The 18,693-nt window shown below is 54.1% G+C and overlaps 1 protein-coding gene across 5 annotated transcripts; it reads right to left on the minus strand.

Moving 5' to 3' along the window:
• Positions 1–451: 451 nt before the first annotated feature.
• Positions 452–17,999, minus strand: NDEL1 (nudE neurodevelopment protein 1 like 1). Of its 5 annotated transcripts, none has more exons than XM_039700770.1 (10): positions 17,409–17,999; positions 13,833–13,903; positions 13,409–13,506; positions 11,909–12,062; positions 10,561–10,709; positions 9,489–9,625; positions 7,395–7,568; positions 6,607–6,698; positions 4,540–4,682; positions 452–691 (listed from the first exon to the last, which is right to left on the minus strand). In XM_039700770.1, the coding sequence occupies exons 3-10, from the start codon at positions 13,492–13,494 to the stop codon at positions 604–606; spliced, it is 1,023 nt and encodes a 340-aa protein (XP_039556704.1). In that variant the 5' UTR covers positions 13,495–13,506; positions 13,833–13,903; positions 17,409–17,999; the 3' UTR covers positions 452–603. The 5 variants fall into 5 exon arrangements, with proteins under 5 accessions (XP_039556704.1, XP_039556702.1, XP_039556701.1 ...); XM_039700768.1 differs by lacking the exon at positions 17,409–17,999 and adding an exon at positions 2,076–2,085 and having other exon boundaries at positions 13,833–13,898; XM_039700767.1 differs by lacking the exon at positions 17,409–17,999 and adding an exon at positions 2,051–2,085 and having other exon boundaries at positions 13,833–13,898.
• Between the last annotated feature and the right edge of the window lie 694 nt (positions 18,000–18,693).

Consider the following 18,693-nt stretch of genomic DNA (forward strand, 5'->3'; position numbering starts at 1 on the left):
CCCTGAGACAGCACCTGGGGCTGGCTCCTGAGTGCCAACGGCCCCAGGGCCACCGCTGGCCACCCCAGGGTGTCCAGCAGGGATGGAGCTGCTCACCCAGCCCTGCTCTGAGTGCCCCGGGTGCAGCTGCCCCTGAGACAGCACCTGGGGCTGGCTCCCGAGTGCCAACGGCCCCAGGGCCACCGCTGGCCACCCCAGGGCACCTCCACAGGTCTGAGAGCAGCAGCTGCAGGGCCTGGCAGGACAGGGACAGGGACAGGGGAGCTGTCAGAGCAGCCAAGGCTCTGTCAGACTGAGAGGAGAGGGAAAGCCAAGGGGGCGAGGCTGGGCCTGTCCCCAGGCACAGCAGGACTCACTCGGTGTCCCAAGCACAGCAGGACTCACTCGGTGTCCCAAGCACAGCAGAGGGTGGCAGCTGGTGGGGCCGGGGCAGAGAACGTCCACTACAGCGACAGCAGAAAACAAACTGTATTGACAGGACATGGAGGGCCGTGGGCTCGGGGTCTCCTCTCAGGGTCATGTTCCAGTGGGAAGGGGGCGGAATCAGGAGCAGTTCTTCTCGAGCTGGGCTGAGAAAAGCATCCGAGTCCAAGCCCTGGGGGCTCATACGCTCAGGGGGAGCATTCCCGGCGCCGAGGACGGGCGGGAGCCCCCCAGGCCGGGGGGCCCTTGGTCAAAGCCGTTCACTGCCCTGGGGACAAGAGACAGCCCGTTAGGGGAGCAGCCTGGCACTGAACTGACCTGCCCCTCCCTCCCTCCCCAGTTCTGGGAGCAGGGCAGGACGGGCCCCAGCTCGGTGCCATGGCCTGGCCGAGGTGACTGTGCCAGGAGGATGGGGGGCTGCAGAGCCTGAGCCTGCTGGGGGTCACCCAGGGGCTGTGCAGGGCCAGGGCACGGGTCAGGGCTGGCCCCAGCTGTCCCTGCCCTGGCACTCAGTGCCCTGTGCTGGAGCCAGACACAGCCCTCGTGTCCCTGTGCCATAGACAAGGCACAGCCCCGTGTCCCTGTGCCAGGAGGGCACACTCACACTCAGCAGTGGCACAGCCCAGCAGAGCTGCCTCTGTGTCCCCCCACTCCCCACCAGGCTGCAGGGGAGCTCCTGGTGCTGAGCCCCAGGACCCAGAGGCTCCCCTTCCCCAGCGTCCTCTGGAGCAGTGCAGCACCTGCCCTCCCAGGGGTGGCACAGCAGCCCCAGCAGCTTTGCCACTGTGCTCTGACACCTGTCCTGGGAGGAGCTGCAGGCCCCAGCAGCCAGGAGCAGCACTCCTGCTGGAAATGTCCCTGCAGTGGCTCCTCAGGGGTGGTTCTGACTGCCTGTCCCTGCAGGGCCATGGACTTTGTGTCCATGGCCAACCACTCTCTGCCCTGATTACTAATTTGGACTCATTAATCTGCATTTCAAGCTGTGTTTTGTACTTAGCACCTCATGCCCAAGACTCCCTCAGCTCTAAGTATCCAACAAATCCTCAGTGGCAGATTCTTCTGGGGCTGACCAGCCTGGCCTGAAGGGGAGATGGAGCTGGTAAAGCACACCTGGACACCTGGACCTGCACAGGAGCTGCCACAGCTGGGCAGGGACAGTGACACGGAGCAGGGACACGGCTGTCCCTACCCACACTGTCCCCTCCCGGCTCCCAGGCACCTTCCTTGCTTTCCTGCCAGCCACAGACACGCCACTGCACATCAGCAGGTCAAGAACCACAAAATGCTGAAGGAAAATCCCAACCAGGGCAAACCTTCCACATGAACTCCATCCAAGAAGCTTCCCCTGCACCCTGCTGTGACCAGTTCCATCACAAACTGGAAAGTTCCATGCACTTACTGGAGTGTTAAACAGATGAAGAAAGCAAGCAGCACTCAGGCTCATGTCTGAACAGGTCACAGCAGCAGAGAGGCTTATTTCAAGTGAGGAGGAAGAGCAGCCTCAGGTTTGGTCAGGGCCCATTAGTGTGGCACTACCAACTACCTCGTGCAGTTAGCAGAGCCCCAGAGCTGCCCCAAGCCCAGCTTACAGCACATGCAGCCAATCAGTGCAAACGAATTCATTTACCCATGACCAGGGTGGGGAATATCACCTTCTCACGCCTAGTGGAGAGAAAGGGAAAGTTTATGCACACAAAAATGACATTCCTGAGCACAGCCCTCGGGGCAGCAGCTGGGGCCAAGCACAGGGGCTCAGCCAAGCTGTCCTGTGTGAGCCCTGCACAGTGGGCACAGCACAGCACACACCACTGCAGCCGAGCCAGCACAGCCCCCCTCCCAGGGAAACCTCTCACGGGGGTGGGTCAGGGGCTGGAGAACACGGGGCTCTCCCAGCCTGGAGTTCTGGTCAGGGCTGTGGGTAACGGTGCAGACACCTCTGACTGCTGTGAGCACTGCTCACCTGAAACTCCAGCTGCTGCCATTGAAACAAAGCCAAGGCATTGACAAGAAAGCCAAGAACAAACAGCAGCTGTGAGGACCCTGGCAGCCAGGGCTGCAGGGAGGGAACAAGGCTGGCAGTGCCAGGGCCCTGCAGAGCCCAGAGCAGCTCTGTTTCCTGGACAAAACTGGACTGGCATTAACAACCAATTAACAATAATTACAACAGCAAGATACAAGTATCCACCCTGAGACCATCCCCAGGTGCTGTTGTGCCATTCCCTGGCACCTGGACAGAACCTGCCTGTTCCTGAAGGGACAAATCTGCAGGAAACTGATCTTACACCTGCCACTGCTGAGGTTTTAACCAGCAGGTAAACCCTGCCTCCCCCAGCTCTGCAGCCCAGCTCTGCTGCAAGCCCTGCTGTGCTCCAGGCCTCCCCTAAAGCAGGGGCTTGACAAGAGCTGGAGACACCTCAAACATTTCAGTGAAATGGAGGGAGGAGGAAAACAAACGGAGCTGTGATGGTGTGGCTGAGCTACCTCTGCCCAACCCAGCACTGCTGGGGCAGGGCTGCACTCACAGCTGGGGCAGAGTCACATCTGGAGCAGGGCTGCACTCACACCTGGGTCGACTGGGGCAGGGCTGCACTCACAGCTGGGGCAGGGTTATGTTCACACCTGGATCAGGGTTACACACACTCCTGGATCAGGGTTATGTTCACACCTGGATCAGGGTTACTCCCACACCTGGGTCAGGGTTACTCCCACACCCGGGCCAGGGCTGCTGCCCCAGTCCAGCTGCCAGGCCAAGCCAGGCTTTGCAGAGCAGCCCTGGGGCACAGCACGGGCACTGCCAGCCCCCCTGGCACAGAGGGGCTGAGGGGACAGCCTGGGGGCAGCACACGGGCTGCAGGGACAGGGACAGCACACTGGGGCCCTGCAGCATCCCTGGCACCTTGCAGACCAGCACATGAACCACTTCCAGCCTGTTCCTGTCCACTGCCACCCCCAGCCCTGTGCAGCCCCTCCTGCCAGGCTTCCTCAGCCCCCCAGCCCAGCCTGCCCCCCCTCCAGGAGTGTGATGACAATCTGCATGATTAAAAGTGACCCCACCCCGGAGAGCAATCAGCTTATTGTCACACCACACCTAGCCCAGCCTGCTCCCCCTCCAGGCAGCCAGCCCGGATCAGGAGTGTGATGACAATCTGCATGATTAAAAGTGACCCCACCCCGGAGAGCAATCAGCTTATTGTCACACCACACCTCAATATAGCCACAGAGCTGCCCTAATCCCTCCCCAGCACTGCCCTGCTCCCTGGAACTGCAGGAGCTCTGCTGGGGGAGGCACACGCCAGCCCTGCAGCACACACAGCCCACAGGCTGATCTGCACGTGGCCCCAAGGCTCTGAATCCTCCCTTCCCAAAAGCAGCAGTCACCAGGGGCAGGTTTTAAGGTGCAGCTTGTCCCCCACACAGCCCCACGGAGGATGGATGGGGGAGCTCAGCTGGCTGCTCTGGCACTTCCAGCCTGGAACCAGCTGGTTTCATTCCCTGAAATAAATGCAGGGTTGAGGAAGGGCTGATAGCAGCACTGAATTGCACTGAGGGAGCATGGAGGCTGTTTGCCTCAGCACCACTGGAGAACTCTGTGCTTTCCACCTTGTACACCCACAGGGCCCTGTGCTGTGAGGAACCCAAAATCTCTCCTGCAGAAGCTCTGCCAGCATCCCAGAGGGAGCTCTGAGCACGGCCGACACAGGATCCTGGTTCCCAGGACAGCAATCCCTGCCTCCCAGCTGGCTCAGAGCAGGGAGGAGCCACAATCCCAGCAGCGATGGTTCATCCCTCCCCTCCGGAGGGCTGGGAGCACCAGGACTCCCTCCCTGCTCCCGGGGACCATCCCTGCCTGCCCTCGGCTCTGCACTCCCCAGAGCACACCTGCAGCTTGGGCACCGCTCCTGTGCCCCTGAGATGCCCCAGAGGGCTCACTCCTCACTGCCTGGGGTTGGCACAGCCACCAGGAGATGGGGCAGGAGTGGCACTGCCACCCCACGCTGCTTCTCTGCTGCCCCAAAGCCCTGCAGCCAGCCCTTGCTCCGTTTGTCCCACAGGAGGGCTGTGGGGGCTCAGGGCAGAGCTGCAGAGCCCTGCTGGGCACAGCTGTGCCAGACTCACCCCTTGTCAAAGAAGGACGTGTGCCCGGGGTACTTTGTGGCGCTGCCCAGCGCGGCGCTGCCGCCGTTCCCTGAAATGTAGGATTTCCGTGATGCCTGGTCCTTTGCAAAATTCCTGCAAGCAGCCAGCTTGGATTCTAAGGCCTGTGAAAGGGGAGGAGAGAACAGGGTTAAAAAACCACGAAGAGGAAGGATTTTGCTGCTCCTGAGCCTGAGCCTGCCACGATCAGGACTGCAGTGTGATCACCCTTGGCAGGAAAACGGGAACAAAGCTGTCATTTCCTCCTCACCCCACCACAAAGGAAACACACAGATGCTGATGCAGACTGCCAGACATTACTCAGCTCCACGAGGGCTCAGATTCTAGAACAGATGAACTCTGAAATAATTACCCAAGATCAGGAAGCCAAATGCCAGCAGAAGTTACCCAAACTTCTTGCTTCAGCAGCTGCCCTGAGCTGATCAGAGCACTGAGAGCCTAAAGCAGAATCCTAAGCCTTGAGAGGGACTGTGCACATGGAAAGTTGGTTTTTTTCACCAGGACAATGCCTCCTGGAATTTCTTTCTTAATCTTGGCTTGCAAAATAAAGTCAATTTCTAAAGTTTCATTGCCACCCTTCCAAACAGGCCTGGTGAGGCTTTTTTTCCCCCATGTAAAGTGAAGGAAGGAAAAGTAACATCCTGATTCTGTCCTTTAGTCCACCTGCCCTTTCTGCCCCCATCAGAGGCTGAATAACCTTATCCAGAATATCCACGGGGTGTTAATGGGCAGCCCTCACTCATTACAGCCCCCTGTGCATGGGGGCATTCTGAAATTCATCTCCCCAGCGTGGAGTTTGGTCCTTTCTGCACAGAATATCCCATGAAGAGGGCACTGACATGCTGCCACAGGTGAGCCCTAGGAACCCCTGGAAGTCTGTTTAGGGGTCATGGACCATGCAGGCAGTGTGGGTGCCACAGGCTGTCCCCTGGCCACAGGCAGTGTGACCTGAGCCCTGCCTCACTGCAGGCAGCAAGGCAGAGGGAAATCCCCCTGCAGAGACAGGAGTGTACAGCTTGGCATGGGGCACAGCCAAACCAGAGCAGCTGAGCAGCCTCTGACTGCTCCCAGAGCAGGGCATGAGCTCAGGGCATGGGAGGGCAGCTTGCTTATCTGGCATTTCCTGTGCTGGCAGAGCAACCTCACGGGATTGGCACTAAGCTCCCCAAATCCCCTGCAGACTCTTCCTCACGATGATCCCCTTTGAAACGTGTCACTGCTGACCCCAGCTGTCCTGCTGCCCTTTCCAAGCAGGGCTGAGCCCAAAGGGGAGCAGCCAGGCACTTCTCATGTCCCAGCCTGCTGGAACAACGTCTGCAGGGCAGCTCCTGGCAGGCTCAGCGTGGCTGCACAGGCTGGCACAGGGCACAGCCAGCCCCAGCTGCCCCCAGCTCCACTCACACTCAACTCCACGGCTCACAGAAGCTCCTGGCAGCTCAAAACTCGTTTCTTCTTCCAAGGGAGAGCCTGGGTCCTGACCAGCACTGCAGCAGATGTTCAGAGCAGTTCTCTCTGCTGACAGTGTAATCCCTTTAAAGGCTCATGCATTTCACTTCCCCAGCAGCCACAGATGGAAGCATTTGGCTTTCTCCTCATTTATTCTCTCACTTTCTTACCAAAGGCTTCCAGGCTGGTTTTTCTTTCAGTGTCTGTGGCAGATCCCAGTGGGAGAGGAGCTGGCCCAGCCTGGCAGGGTGACCCCAGCTCCTGCTCAGCCAGGGCCTGAGCTCCAGCCCTGCAGCCCAGGCAGAGGAAGCTGCAGGCCCAGCTAAGGTGAGAAAAGTTGGCAGTGTCTAGCCCAGCACTTGAAAAATTTTTATTCCAAATATGAATTTTGTCACCCCAAACTGGACTCAGAACCACAGGATCAGGCTTTAAAAATCAGAATAATTTAAAAAAACGAAGCATTATCAAGTACCAAGCAGCGAGTGGATGACTTGGCAGTGCAGAACGCAGAGCAGAGCCCAGGCTGTGCTGTGCTGGAGCACAGGGCCAGGAGCCCAGCAGAGGCAGACTCAGAGCACTCACCCCCACTTTGCGTAGCAGATCTCCCACGATGTTGAGTGCAGATATTCGAGCTGAAGGAGTGAGTGGGCTGGTACCAAACCCATTTGGTATAGCTGCAAACACAGACACCTCTCATTACCTCACTCCTCCACAGCTCAGGTTTTTCCAAAATTTAAATAAATCAGCTTCTAGATGAAAAGAAACCCCAAACATATCTAGAATCTTGCTGCAGACATGTCACACAATTACCCACAGTAGCTCAGGATCTCCAGGCAGGGAGAATGATAAAGTTTAATTCCTGCCCACTGCCCTGGCTGCATCCCCCCCCAGGCAGAGTTCATGCCCTCTCCATCTGCAAGGCTGCTGACTGCAATCCATGCCAGCAGGCAGAGCTCCCCTGCAACCCCCCTCCTGCTCTGAAACCTCCACTGCCAGTCCCTGTGAGTGCCCAGAAGGGAAGAGGGGCTGGACTGAGACCCCCCTGCCCCACAGGGACAGGACCCCTGAGGAGTCAGGTGGTGACAGACCCCACGTTCCTGACCGTGCTCACCCACCAGTGCTGCTGCTCATTGGAGCAGTTATCACTCCCCTGCATTCCCAAACATCTTCAGGGCCCAGGGCAGAGTGCCAACCCCTGCCTGCCCCCAAAGGCAGTGCCCAAGCTTCACTGCTCTGCCATGCTCTCACTGCTGAAATGCCCCTGCTGCTGCCCTGGATGCAAGCACACCCCTGGAGTGTGGGAGACCCACACCCCACCCACCTCTGGCTCCTTAGGGAGCACAACCAGACCCCAATCCTATGGGGGGTACCTTTTGGGGAAGGAAAACTATTTTCTGATCCTTTTCCAACGGGTGTAGCTGGCAAGGAGAGAGAGGCCTGGACAGCTGAATCCATCTTCTCACAGTCCAGCGTGGGGGAGCTGGGTGCTGATTTCCTGGTCACCTCCTGCTGCCTCTCCCTCACAGCCAGCTCCTGCCGCAGGTCTGAGGGGTGAGAGGAGGAAAAAACCCCACAAAATGCCCCGTTAGTGATTGATTCTCTCACAAACACTGTCCCTGCTCATTTGGGAGGGCAGCAGCAGACACTTCTCACCAATCCTGCTTAGTGCCTCCTCCAGCAGTGGGGGCAGCCCTCAGAGCAGCCCCATCCCATTATCCAATTATCCCATCCCATTATCCCATCCCATTATCCAATTATCCCACCCCATTATCCCATCCCCGAGCAAACAGCCCTGCCTGCCCCACACAGCTCCCTGTCCCTGGGATGCGGGCAGCTGATCTCCCTCAGGATTTCTCCCCATTTGCAGTGGGAGCTCCACGTCAGCAGAACTGCAGCTGGACACAAAGAGCTGCTGCTGCTGCTGCTCAAACACAGCACTGGCTGCTCCTGTGCTTCCCAATCCCCACGTTCTCCTCCCAGTTAACAACCACACGAGCCAAAGGCAGGCCAAGGCTTGCACCCTGACAAGAACAGGGCAGGCTGGAGGCCACTCCACAGGACTGGGCCTTGGAAAAGCCTGGCTTTATTCCCACTGCTCCCCGACTGCAGCTTATCCCTTCCCTTTCCACAGCTTTTTGCTACAAAAACACCCAGCACAGCCCAGCAGTGGATCTCTCAAACCCTCAGAAAGATGCAAACAAACATTACAGGTGAGTTGTTCCTTTTTGGGCAGAGCAGCTGCACTTTCACAGACCTCTTATTCTTTCCCTCAATCTGGTACAAAAGCAAAATTAACTGCACATCACAGCTTTTCAGCTGTAACAAATGTTTAGAGCTGATTTTAGGTAAAACAGCAGAGCTGAAGTGACAATCTGTCTGGGCTCCCAGAAGAGGATCTGAGGCTGCTCAGTCAGAAATGTCAGACTGGAGTTGGACAGTACCAGTTCTTTTAGAGGCTCCTGCTTGCTGCCAGGGGGAATAACTCACAAATGCTAAAAATGTCCAAATGACTCATCTAAGAAACAAGATATCTGTTTTGCTGATTGTTCCAGTGTTCTGGAAAACAGTCCCCTGCCTTTTGCTGCTTTTCCCAGTTTTATTGCCCTAATCTCACATTACAATACATATACTTCCTCAGAAAATTTCTTCACATTTATTTCAAAGTCCCTGTGCTTCCAATAAAGCTCTCAATTTCTGGGGCACAGACTTGCTTCAAAAAGGTTCATAAAGGAGAAACACAACAAAAAATCCCAGCCTGCTGTCAGGTGTGTTCTTACACTGAGCTCCTTACATGAGGAAATATTTTAGAAAGCTTCATTTAGGGAGCAAAGGTGCACATCACCAGTCTCTAAAGCCATTATTGGCTGGCACAGGCTGGGAGCAGATCACCTCCACTGTTACAGAAATCAGCTTCCAGCACCATTAAAATGCTTCCCCAGCATGCTCAGTGTGATTCCACGGGGGAATGCCCAGCTCCTGATCTCATCCCAGAACACCATCCCAAACACCTCCCACAGGTCTAAACACAGCCTTACCAGAACATATTAAATAATATACTTAAGGCAATTTGCAAGGGGCTTAGAAGGAACACAGGAGATTTCTTTTAAGAGTTGCTGGATAATTTTTCCTGTATTTCCCTGTCATTCCCTGTGCTTTCCCTTCCCATAAACCCACAGGAAGAGGAACTTGTGAAGCAACTTCCTCAATTCTCTTATATCTGTGGAACAGAGTATTTTTGTGTTAAAAATCCTGAATCCATCAGTTATTAATTCTGCTCTAAATGAGGAAGTTTTTCTTTCTGGCTACACTGGACACACAAAGAACACACTGTTAGTAAGACCTAAAGCATGCAGTTCAAGTCTCATCATGTGAGGCTTTCCAGAAACATGAGCTGGGCTTGCTGCACATCTCTTTCAGCAAACCAACCCTGCACCAGGAGGCAGAACCAACCAGACCAGCCATACCTCTTGCTTCATCCTTTAATCTCTGTACAGAGACCAGCAATGACTCCTTGTCATCCAGTTCACTTTCTAAAAATGCATTTCTCTCAATAGCTTGGTTCAGCCTTTGTTCAAAGTCTTCCAATGAAACTATTGTTGCCCTAGAAACAAAATCCAGAATATTAGGTTCTTCAGCTCAGCCAGCATAAAAGCTTATTCAAAAGCATAACAGAAGGAAAATGTTAGCAGGACTGTGTTCAAGGAAAGCATCTGAAAGCCATGGAAATGCTTCTTAGAAAGGAGTCATCAAAGAAACAGGAGGAAAAGATGAGAAGAACACAACAGCACCTGGCTCTCAGAGATGTCCCAAGGATGTGGCAAAGAGCCAGCCCAGAGCTCCTTTTTCCCCCAGCCCTGCTCCCAAGCTGAGCATTAATCTCAGCTGGGGCCTGGCTCCAGGCTCTGCAAGGTGGGCAGCACCTTGGGACATGACCCAACACCCAATTCCTCCCAAAACCAGAGTAAAAGTTAGCCACGAGCTTAAGAGCCTTGTGCAAACAGGGCTCAGCTCTCAGACCTTTTTTCCAGATGGCCAGAGGCTCATTCCTGCTCTCCCTGAATCAGTGGCAGCATTCCCACTCAGCAGAAGGGAAGCATGGCCTCCTCCCAGCCGGGGTGCTCCCTGCTCACTGCAGCCCTTGGAAAGGGCAGGGCTGCTCCCTGCAGCTGCTCTGCAGGGCACCACGACACTCCTCTGGCCTGTGATTGAACAGCACTGTGGAAAGCAGGAGACTCTGACTTCAAAGGGGCTCTGAGGTGTCAGCCACTTGGCTGGGGACACCACGGGCCAGCAGTGGCCTGGCTGGCCCTGGCCTTGCTCCTCACAGCAGCACAAACCACACTGCCCCTCCTGCTGCACCAGGAACCAGCTGCTGATGAGGGGCAACTGCACTGCCCAAGCAATCCAAAGCCCTGGGGTGCTTGGGGATTTTCTGATATTTTCCCTTTAAGGAACAGTGAAACGCTCGAGCTGAGTAGCAAAGGAAAGATGTTTGTGGTGCAGTGTTGAAGGGAAGAGGAGGTTTGCAGCCTTCACCTCTTGGCACGTTCCAGGTCATCGTTGGCCTGCTCCAGCTCCCTCACATACTTGTGCAGCTGATCTTTGATGGCCCTTGTCTGGCTCAGGTCATCCTCCAACAACGACACCTGCTTGTAACTCTGGGCATACTGGTGCTCCAGTTTCTCCTGAAACAAAGGACAGGGAGATAAACATCAGCTGCTGGCACTGGCCAAGCCATCAGCACGAAAAGGGGACAAGAAGTGTCACTCTGTGTGCAGCATGCTGGTGTGGGACTGCTGGTAATTGAGAGCAGGAACTGGAGAGGGAGAGGGAGCAGGCTGTGAGCCTCAGACTGGCCACAGCACAGAGGCAGCCACCATGTCCCCTGGCACAGCTGCCTCTCAGGGATGCAGCCCTCATTGCTGCCCTCAGCCACACTGACAGCTGCTCCAGAAGGCAGGCAGGGAGAAACCCAGCTGCACAGCCTGCCCTCCGTGCTCCTGCCCTGACAGCAGCCACCCGAGAGCAGAAACTCTCACTGGCCAACATGGGCCACTGAAATCTGCCACAAAACCTCCGGGCCCACAGAGTCATCCCCAACAGACTGAGGAACCCACTGCCAAAAACCCTCTGAGGGGCTGTGGAGAAAGCACTGAGCTCATGAAACACATCCTGACCCTGCAGGTACAGCTGGGACTGGAGACACAAAGCAATGCCACAACCCTCCTGCCACTGAGTGAATTTCTGATCTCTGGCTTCACTAAATAAGCCAAGACTGCCCAAGATGATGCTTGTTCAAGATGTCAAGAGAGGCAAGCACTTGTTAGCACAGAGGCAGATCCTCCAGCAATTCCTGCTCCACAGAGAGATCAGCTGAGAGCCACCCTGTGCATGTGCAGATCCTCCAGCAATTCCTGCTCCACAGACACAGCTGGGAATGCACGTGGAGGCTCCCTGAGAGATGGGCACAAATCATCAATTTCTGCTTTCTTTGGGGTCTCATGAATCCAGGGAGATCCTGAGGGCAACAAGACTGCTTTGCAAAGAAAGGTGGCAAGGCAGGGGCCGGACAAAAGCCCTTGTGCTGTGCCCTGTTGCCATGCTGACGTTCCCTGTGGGACAAATAAAGCTCCTCCTTGGCACAGCCTGGGGAATCCAAAGCAGCACAAACTCCAGGACCAACTTTCATGACGTGAACAAGAAAAATTCTGCCAGAAATGTCCCTGGCCTTATTTGGGGTACATGCCACGCTTCAGTGTGGATCTTAACCAGACAACTCTTTTTTATTTGGATATTCAGTGCCCAAGAGCAGCCCAGACGATCCAAGAAGAGATCCAAGACGCAGCTGAAAAGAAAAGCAACTCTACCACAGAAAAAAACCTACCTTTAATGTTTCCACTTCATATTTCAGTCTTTGGTTATCTGCTTGCAAATCTCTGTTCCTCTGCTCAGCCTGCACTAGCTGTGCCTCCAACTCAGCTTCTAATTCCCTGCTTCCCTCCTGGAATTCAGCCAGCTCTTCACGAGCCTCCTGGAAGCTGCAAGGAGAGGATTGCATCAGTGGGAAAGCCAAGTTCAAACAAAACCTGCAGCTCTCCTAAAAGAAAAAGCTGAAAACCAGGGGTTTTAAAGCACTTAAGTGTCATCCATAGACCTCTGAGGGGAAAAAGAAAAATGGGAAAATAGAGAAATTGCATTAAGCTAAGCGATTGAAGGAAATTAATTCTCTTACATCAAACCCAGCAGCCACCTTGAATGCCTGTGTGGAATCAAAGCTATTTACAGGATTCAAGGGAGCCTGAGGAGCACTTTGTGCTCCATTAGCTTTCACTGCTGGCAGACTTGATGGAACACACAATGAATTAAGCAAACATTTAACCAGATTTTGGTCAGCAGCTGAAGAGAGAGCAACAGTTTCTGCACCTCTGCACTAGCTGGGAAATTCAAGTTTGTAAAAATCATGCAGAGTCAGGAAGGCAGGACATGCCTACCTCATACCACTGTCAGTTATTAAATACCAGAAGTAGCCACCCCACATACTTTGCTTATTAAATTTGCATCTTTACCACACGTAATAGCTGAGCCCTGAGCAAGCAGCAGAGCAAACCACCGAGGCTTTGGGCAACAACACATCCAGTGGTGCCTCAGATGGAATTTCTGACACGCAGGAACAGCTTCGGGTTCTCCACAAGGACAGGCCCCTCCACATTCCCAACACCTCCCTCCCAAAAACCCCATAGCAAACAAAAAAAGCCACCAGGACCTTGGGCTCTTGGGGCTTGAGAGGGATTTAACTCCAAAACCAGCTCAGCCCACCCCAATCCCCCCAGATGCACAGCATGGCTCCAGAGAGCAGCTGCAGCTTCTCTGGGTGCCAAAGCCCTGTGTGCCCCAAGAGATGCAAACCACGGGTACAGGCAGGACCAGGAGCTGTGGAACCCTTGAACAAAGTGCAGCAGACACCAAATCAGGCACTTCTCATACCAGTAACTCCACTCCAAGAAGCTTGAGGGAACAGGAATGATACAAGGCAGGCCCAAAGGCGCCTTCTGATGATAAAACATCAAGATACCACTCAAGGCAGCACTTTAATTACACAAAGGTGCACATGATCTTAAAAAGGCTCTGCTCTTGCTCAAACATGCTCAAAACATAGCCTGCAGTGCTTGGCATGCTGACACTGGGCAAGAAACACTCAGCTCCCACAGAGATGGAAATTTTAAAGCTGGAAATCCTTTCCAGAGAATTCTCTTCTCACAGGTTTTCTCTAAAGTATCTAATAACCATCTTGGTGTGGCTTTGCAGAGGAGCAGATTAAACAGCCATCATTAAGATCCAAATCCTGGTCATCAAGAACCACGTTCAGCTTGCAAATCCACAATACCTTTGCTTGTACTTCAAGGAAAGCTCTTTCCAATAGGCAGTTTCCTCCTTTGGACTCGAAAAAGTAGGGATTTCTTCACTGTCCATGATCAACACGACCTGCAGGACACAAGCACAGGGATACACTCAGCACAAACCTGGGCAGACCACCCCAAACCTCTGCTCAGTCCTGGCCTTTTCAGGCACCAGGACTTGGCACCCAGGATGCCAGGAGTGCCTCCAGGGCTCACCCAGCACACAGCCCTGCCCCAGCCAGCCCCAGGATTTTACCCAGCCTCTGCACGGGCTTGTGGAGCAGCCTGAAGTGAGAGCAGAAGCTCTGGTTGTATTTTGTAGCTGCCACAAAACTCCAGCGGTGCCACAAGCCCTCTCAGGCCCACAGCTGGTCACACACTCAGATTTGCAGCTGTCAGTGTCCACTTTACCTCATGAAGTGTTTTGAAGAGATTCTGCCTCCTGCCACCACACAGTGACTGCACTACAGCTGCTGTCAGAGCTGCAAAGGTGAGATGGACACTGCAAGTGAGAGAACCACAACCAGCTCTGTGTGCACTCAAAACTCAGCTTATTCCTCCTGCAGCAAGCCCTGGCTAATTCCCACCGTGCAGGTAACAGGGATTATCCAGGCAGCCCTGCTGCCTCGGGCAGCCAGAGGAAGAGCAGCCTCTCCCAGAAATGACGTGGTCACGTCACAGAGGAGGGTTCCCAGCCCGGAGGTGTTCAGAGAAGTTTCCCACACCAAGGCACTACAGATCCCATCTCCACGAGGATCCTGCTTTCTCGGACCTCCCCAGGCTGTCAGCCAGCACCAGAAACACAACCCAACACACCTTTGGTATGATTTTTATGGTTTTATATGAGCTAGGGGACACAAGACATTAGGAGCCTCAGCACAGGCCAGGTCCAAGGGGTGATGAAGGAGACAAAATGCAGAGCAGGACCAGGAGAATGCTCAGACCAGGAGATGAACCATTGCTGAGCCCTCCCCAGGCAATCCCACAGCTCTTTAAGGCTTTTTATTTTTATTTTTCCTCAAAAAGCCAAGCCTCAAATTCTGTCCTTAGCACCCCAAAAAAGAAGGGGGTGAACCCAGGCTCCAAGCAGAGGCTGTGAACAACGCCTGCACCATTGATCAGAAGAGCTGACCTACAAGCCCTGGCTCTAACAGCCATCAGCTCCCAGCCAACTCTGTCCCTTCAGGCTAAAACTGTCATGCTAATGTGTTCTGTATCTCAGTGACCCACATTTCTGACACCTCAAAGTGGGCCAGAACAATCCCATGCTTTCGTCAGAGGGCAGCCAGGCCAAGCACAGCCAGGCAGAACTGGCACACTGGCTCTCCAGCTGAGCCTGCAGCTGCCACAGGCCAAGAGCAAACCGACCCAGAGAGAGCCAAGCACCTCAAAAGCACCTCCAATCTCTGTGTTCATTTAACTGCAGCTTTGCTGCAGGAGCAAACATGCCACGGCTCAGGAGAAGGATGGCGTTTCCTCTCCTGCACTGAGAAAATGAGAAGTACCTGTGGAGCCGCTCCCATCACAAATTTCAGGCAGGGTTTTCTTTGGGAATGCTTGCATCAGCCGTTACCAAGGCAGCTCAGTCACTCCACAGGGACAAATCCCAAGCCCTGTGCAGAGCCTGTGGATGTGGAGCTCAGTATTCCTGCCCCACGTGCTGCAGTTCCACGGAGCAGACACCTGACACAGCTCAGCTGTGCCCAGCAGCTCCTGGACTGTGATTCCCACTGCCAGGACAGGGCTCTGCTGGTGCTGTCCCCAGCACTTGTCAGGCACTGATCCAACCCTGCCACAAATCCCTGACCAGCTCTAAACCGGCACACTAGAGAGGCTCAGGGCAGCAGGGAGCACATCCACCCCAGAATAAACCAGATAAAGCACAACCCAGGCTCAGCTCCACAGCTCAGGAGCAGCTGGGCTCAAAAGGTGAGCAGCCAAGCGGGCTGTCAGTAAAATTCAGGATGTGGCTAGAAAAAAGCGTGTACAGGGAAGTGTCTTACATCATTTCCTAGAAGTAGCTGAGATAAGGCACAAGACTCCTTCCTGTCTGCTCACACGGGGCACACCCTTGGAAATCAACATCTGAGGGATCCCTGCAAGCACAGCAGCCTGTGCAGGACAGGAAGAGCTGCCTGGGGCTCCCAAGGACAGGAGGTGGGTTTGCCCCCCACTCCTTGTCCAGCACCTTTTCCTTCCACACACTGGAGGGAGGAGATTCAGCCCAGTGCTGGTTCAGGAATTCAGGCAGGAGTTCTTCCTTCCCAACCCACCCAGATCCTCCCCAGCTCTCTCATCCTGCTTGGTGAGGGGGTGCAAGGTCATGCTTGCCCCTGCTCCATGTGTCCCACCATCCCTAAAGGCATCAGCAGGGATTTGGGATCTGCTGACAGTCCTGCACAAAGCCCTGCTGCAGCTCCAGCACCCACACCCTGCTTTTTGTCACTTGGACCCCCACGAGGGGCAGGACACGGGGACCAGAGCACACAGCCACCCTGCAAACAGTGCCAAAATCTCAGCCTGGGAGAGGGGAGATGCTGCCACTTCCAGACCTGCTCCCAGCACACACGTGGCCATGGGAAAATCCCTCACTCTGCCAAGCTCTGCCCGCTCCCCCAGAATGATGCACAGAAACAGGGAGTGTGCAAGCTGAGAGCAAATCCCAGGAGTTATCAGAGCACAGGCAGGCAACCCCACACATCTCGTGTGTGGGAGCGCGGATGCCCACGGAATACCAAGAGTTTAACAAACCCTGCTCTGCCTCAGCCTGCTGCCTGTTGTCCTGGCCCCAGGAATTCTGTCAGGAGCTGGGAACCAGCACGGCCAGTCCTTCCTATTCAGGGCTTCTTTGCATACGTGGCACTTGCAGAATCCAGCCTTTGACAAACAACACTGAGCCTTTCAGGGAGCAGACAAGACAATGCAGCAGCGTCTTCCAGGGAAAATGAGAGCAGGCTTAGGCTGCTGCCCACTCAAATTCATTCCAACACAGCTTAGCATTCACACAGTGCCCTGGGAAAACACAGCTCCGTGGGCACAGCTCCAGCTCCAAAGCTGCTCCCAGACAAGAACTACCTTCAAAACACCGGGGCTCCTTTCAAGCCCCCCCAACAAAGTCAGCAGCTCTCCACTGTGAAAAGGAAAGAGCTTCTCCACGCTGCAATGACTCTAAAAAAACACACTGTGGAGGTTAAGAACTTGTCTAAATCCAGGGGGGTTTGTACAGGACAGATCTGTTTTCCCACCTCAAAAGCATCCTTAAAACGACAGGAGCAGTATCCTGCAGACATCACGAGAGCCAGAGGCTCAGAATGCACCAGAAACAACCAAAGTAACATCCAGACAGGATTTTTCAAGTAATTTAAGCAACCTGCATTCAAGGCCAACCCCAAACCTCTCTGGAGCCATCCTTCACCTAAGCCATGAAAGCACACCACAGCTTGAAGTGTAAGACAGTACCTTAAACAAGCTCCCCAGGCTCTCCATGTGACAGGAGACTGCAGCAAAGCTCGGGGTGAAATCCAAGACCAAAACACAGCCTGAAATCCAACACGGCTCCCAGCTGGGAGCCACCCCTTCCCTCCGTGGGGAATCCACTCCTCCCTGCTCTCCAAGTCACTCAGCCCCTCACACGTCATGGCAGGGATGACTCTGAGCACTGCAATTCACCCCAGATGTACCTGCAGCATCTCAAGTGGCCGCAGAAAGAATTCCTCCTCATTTTAATCACCTCTCACTTCCCCATTTAAAACCGGCCCATAAATACTGCCATATAAAGAGTACTATTTGATCTTCATGAACAGGTTTTCTGCACATTTTTCTGCTTTCTTCCTCGCAAACCCATTTGCCCAAGATTTTCACCAAACATGAAAAATTAAGCAGAAGCAAAGCAAGGCCACTCAAACAGGACCAACCACAGGGCTGACCTCCCCCAGCCACGCTTGGCTGATCCCCCCTCCCTCCAAGGCACCACAAATGTCCACCGACCTTTGGAATTAACAGGCAAACAGCTCAAACAGGACTTGATCAAGAAGCTCTGCCAAGCTCACATGTGGCCTTCAGCTCTCGAGATAACAGCCCACTGTGGCTATCACCAAATGCCCAAGTGCCTGCTGGCTGCCAGTCCCCCTTCTCGGAGGCAATGACGCCGTCACCGACGCTGGCACCTTCCAGAGCTGCCACGCACAGCAGGAAGGACTGGCTGTCCACTGCCAGCTCTTCTTCCTCTTCCCCCTTTTTGCTGATTCACGGGCAGAAAAGCAGAAGAAATCTTGTTTCCATCATTCTTCACCTTCTCAGACCACGAGGACCAACAGGTAACCTCCAGCTCCTGAAGCTCTTGATTTTCCCCTCGCAAACCCAACCAAGACTCACGGCAAGGTAACCCCAGCACTTCAGCCAGAACTCAGAGCAAACGTGCACTGTCTCATTGGAAGATGGAAAACAAACAAGCAGAAGCCCCAGATCAGATTTCACCAATCAATTTGGGCTTGTTCTGCCCGTGCTGGAACGGGAGCCGGCGGATTTCCATCCGCGCTTGGATGTGTGCCTGCATCCATCGCTGGGATGAAACTGAACCTCTGGGAAGTGAACCTTCTCCTGCAGTTCTATTTTTGAACTGAATGTTCTCGAGTGAACCACAACAAACGCCTCCTTCTCTCCTACAACAGCAGCACGGGAGCTTTCAGGAAGAGGAGAAAGTCACCGAGCACAGCATCAGCACAATGCTCCTCGCTCTGCTGCAATAATAAATCCTGCACTTCCAATTTGGGCAGCACGGGAGGCAGGAGATAACCAACCCTACCTGCAGAACTTGGTGCCAAATTCAGGAAAGCCTTTAAGATAAACCAAACACCACACAGCAAAGCCTTGTTATCTCAACAGCCTCATTAATCAAATAGAACATGTCTGCTCTACACCACATGGCCAAGACTCATCTGTCTGGTGAATATTTGATATCCAGTCACAGGAAAACCCTTGAAGAGTGAGCCAGCACTGGGTTAGAAGCCTTGAAACCAGAAGAAAGGCACTGATGCAAAAAGTCTCTTCTCAGAAATCAACCTACGACTACCAGAAGTATCAGAATTTTCTATTTAAAACCATTTATTGCTTTCACAAACATGGGAAGTTCCAGACATTTGACCTCTACTCCTTCCCAAGTAACCCCACTGAAGTGACTAAAAACGGAGAGGCTGGTGCTCCTGCTGCAGGTTCAGTACCTGCAGAGGTGAAGGGAAGGCTCCTGGGCATGTCCCAGAACACCCTGGCCTGA

Source organism: Passer montanus, unplaced genomic scaffold, assembly GCF_014805655.1.
Source record: "Passer montanus isolate IOZ18808 unplaced genomic scaffold, ASM1480565v1 scaffold144, whole genome shotgun sequence".
NCBI lineage: Eukaryota > Metazoa > Chordata > Aves > Passeriformes > Passeridae > Passer > Passer montanus.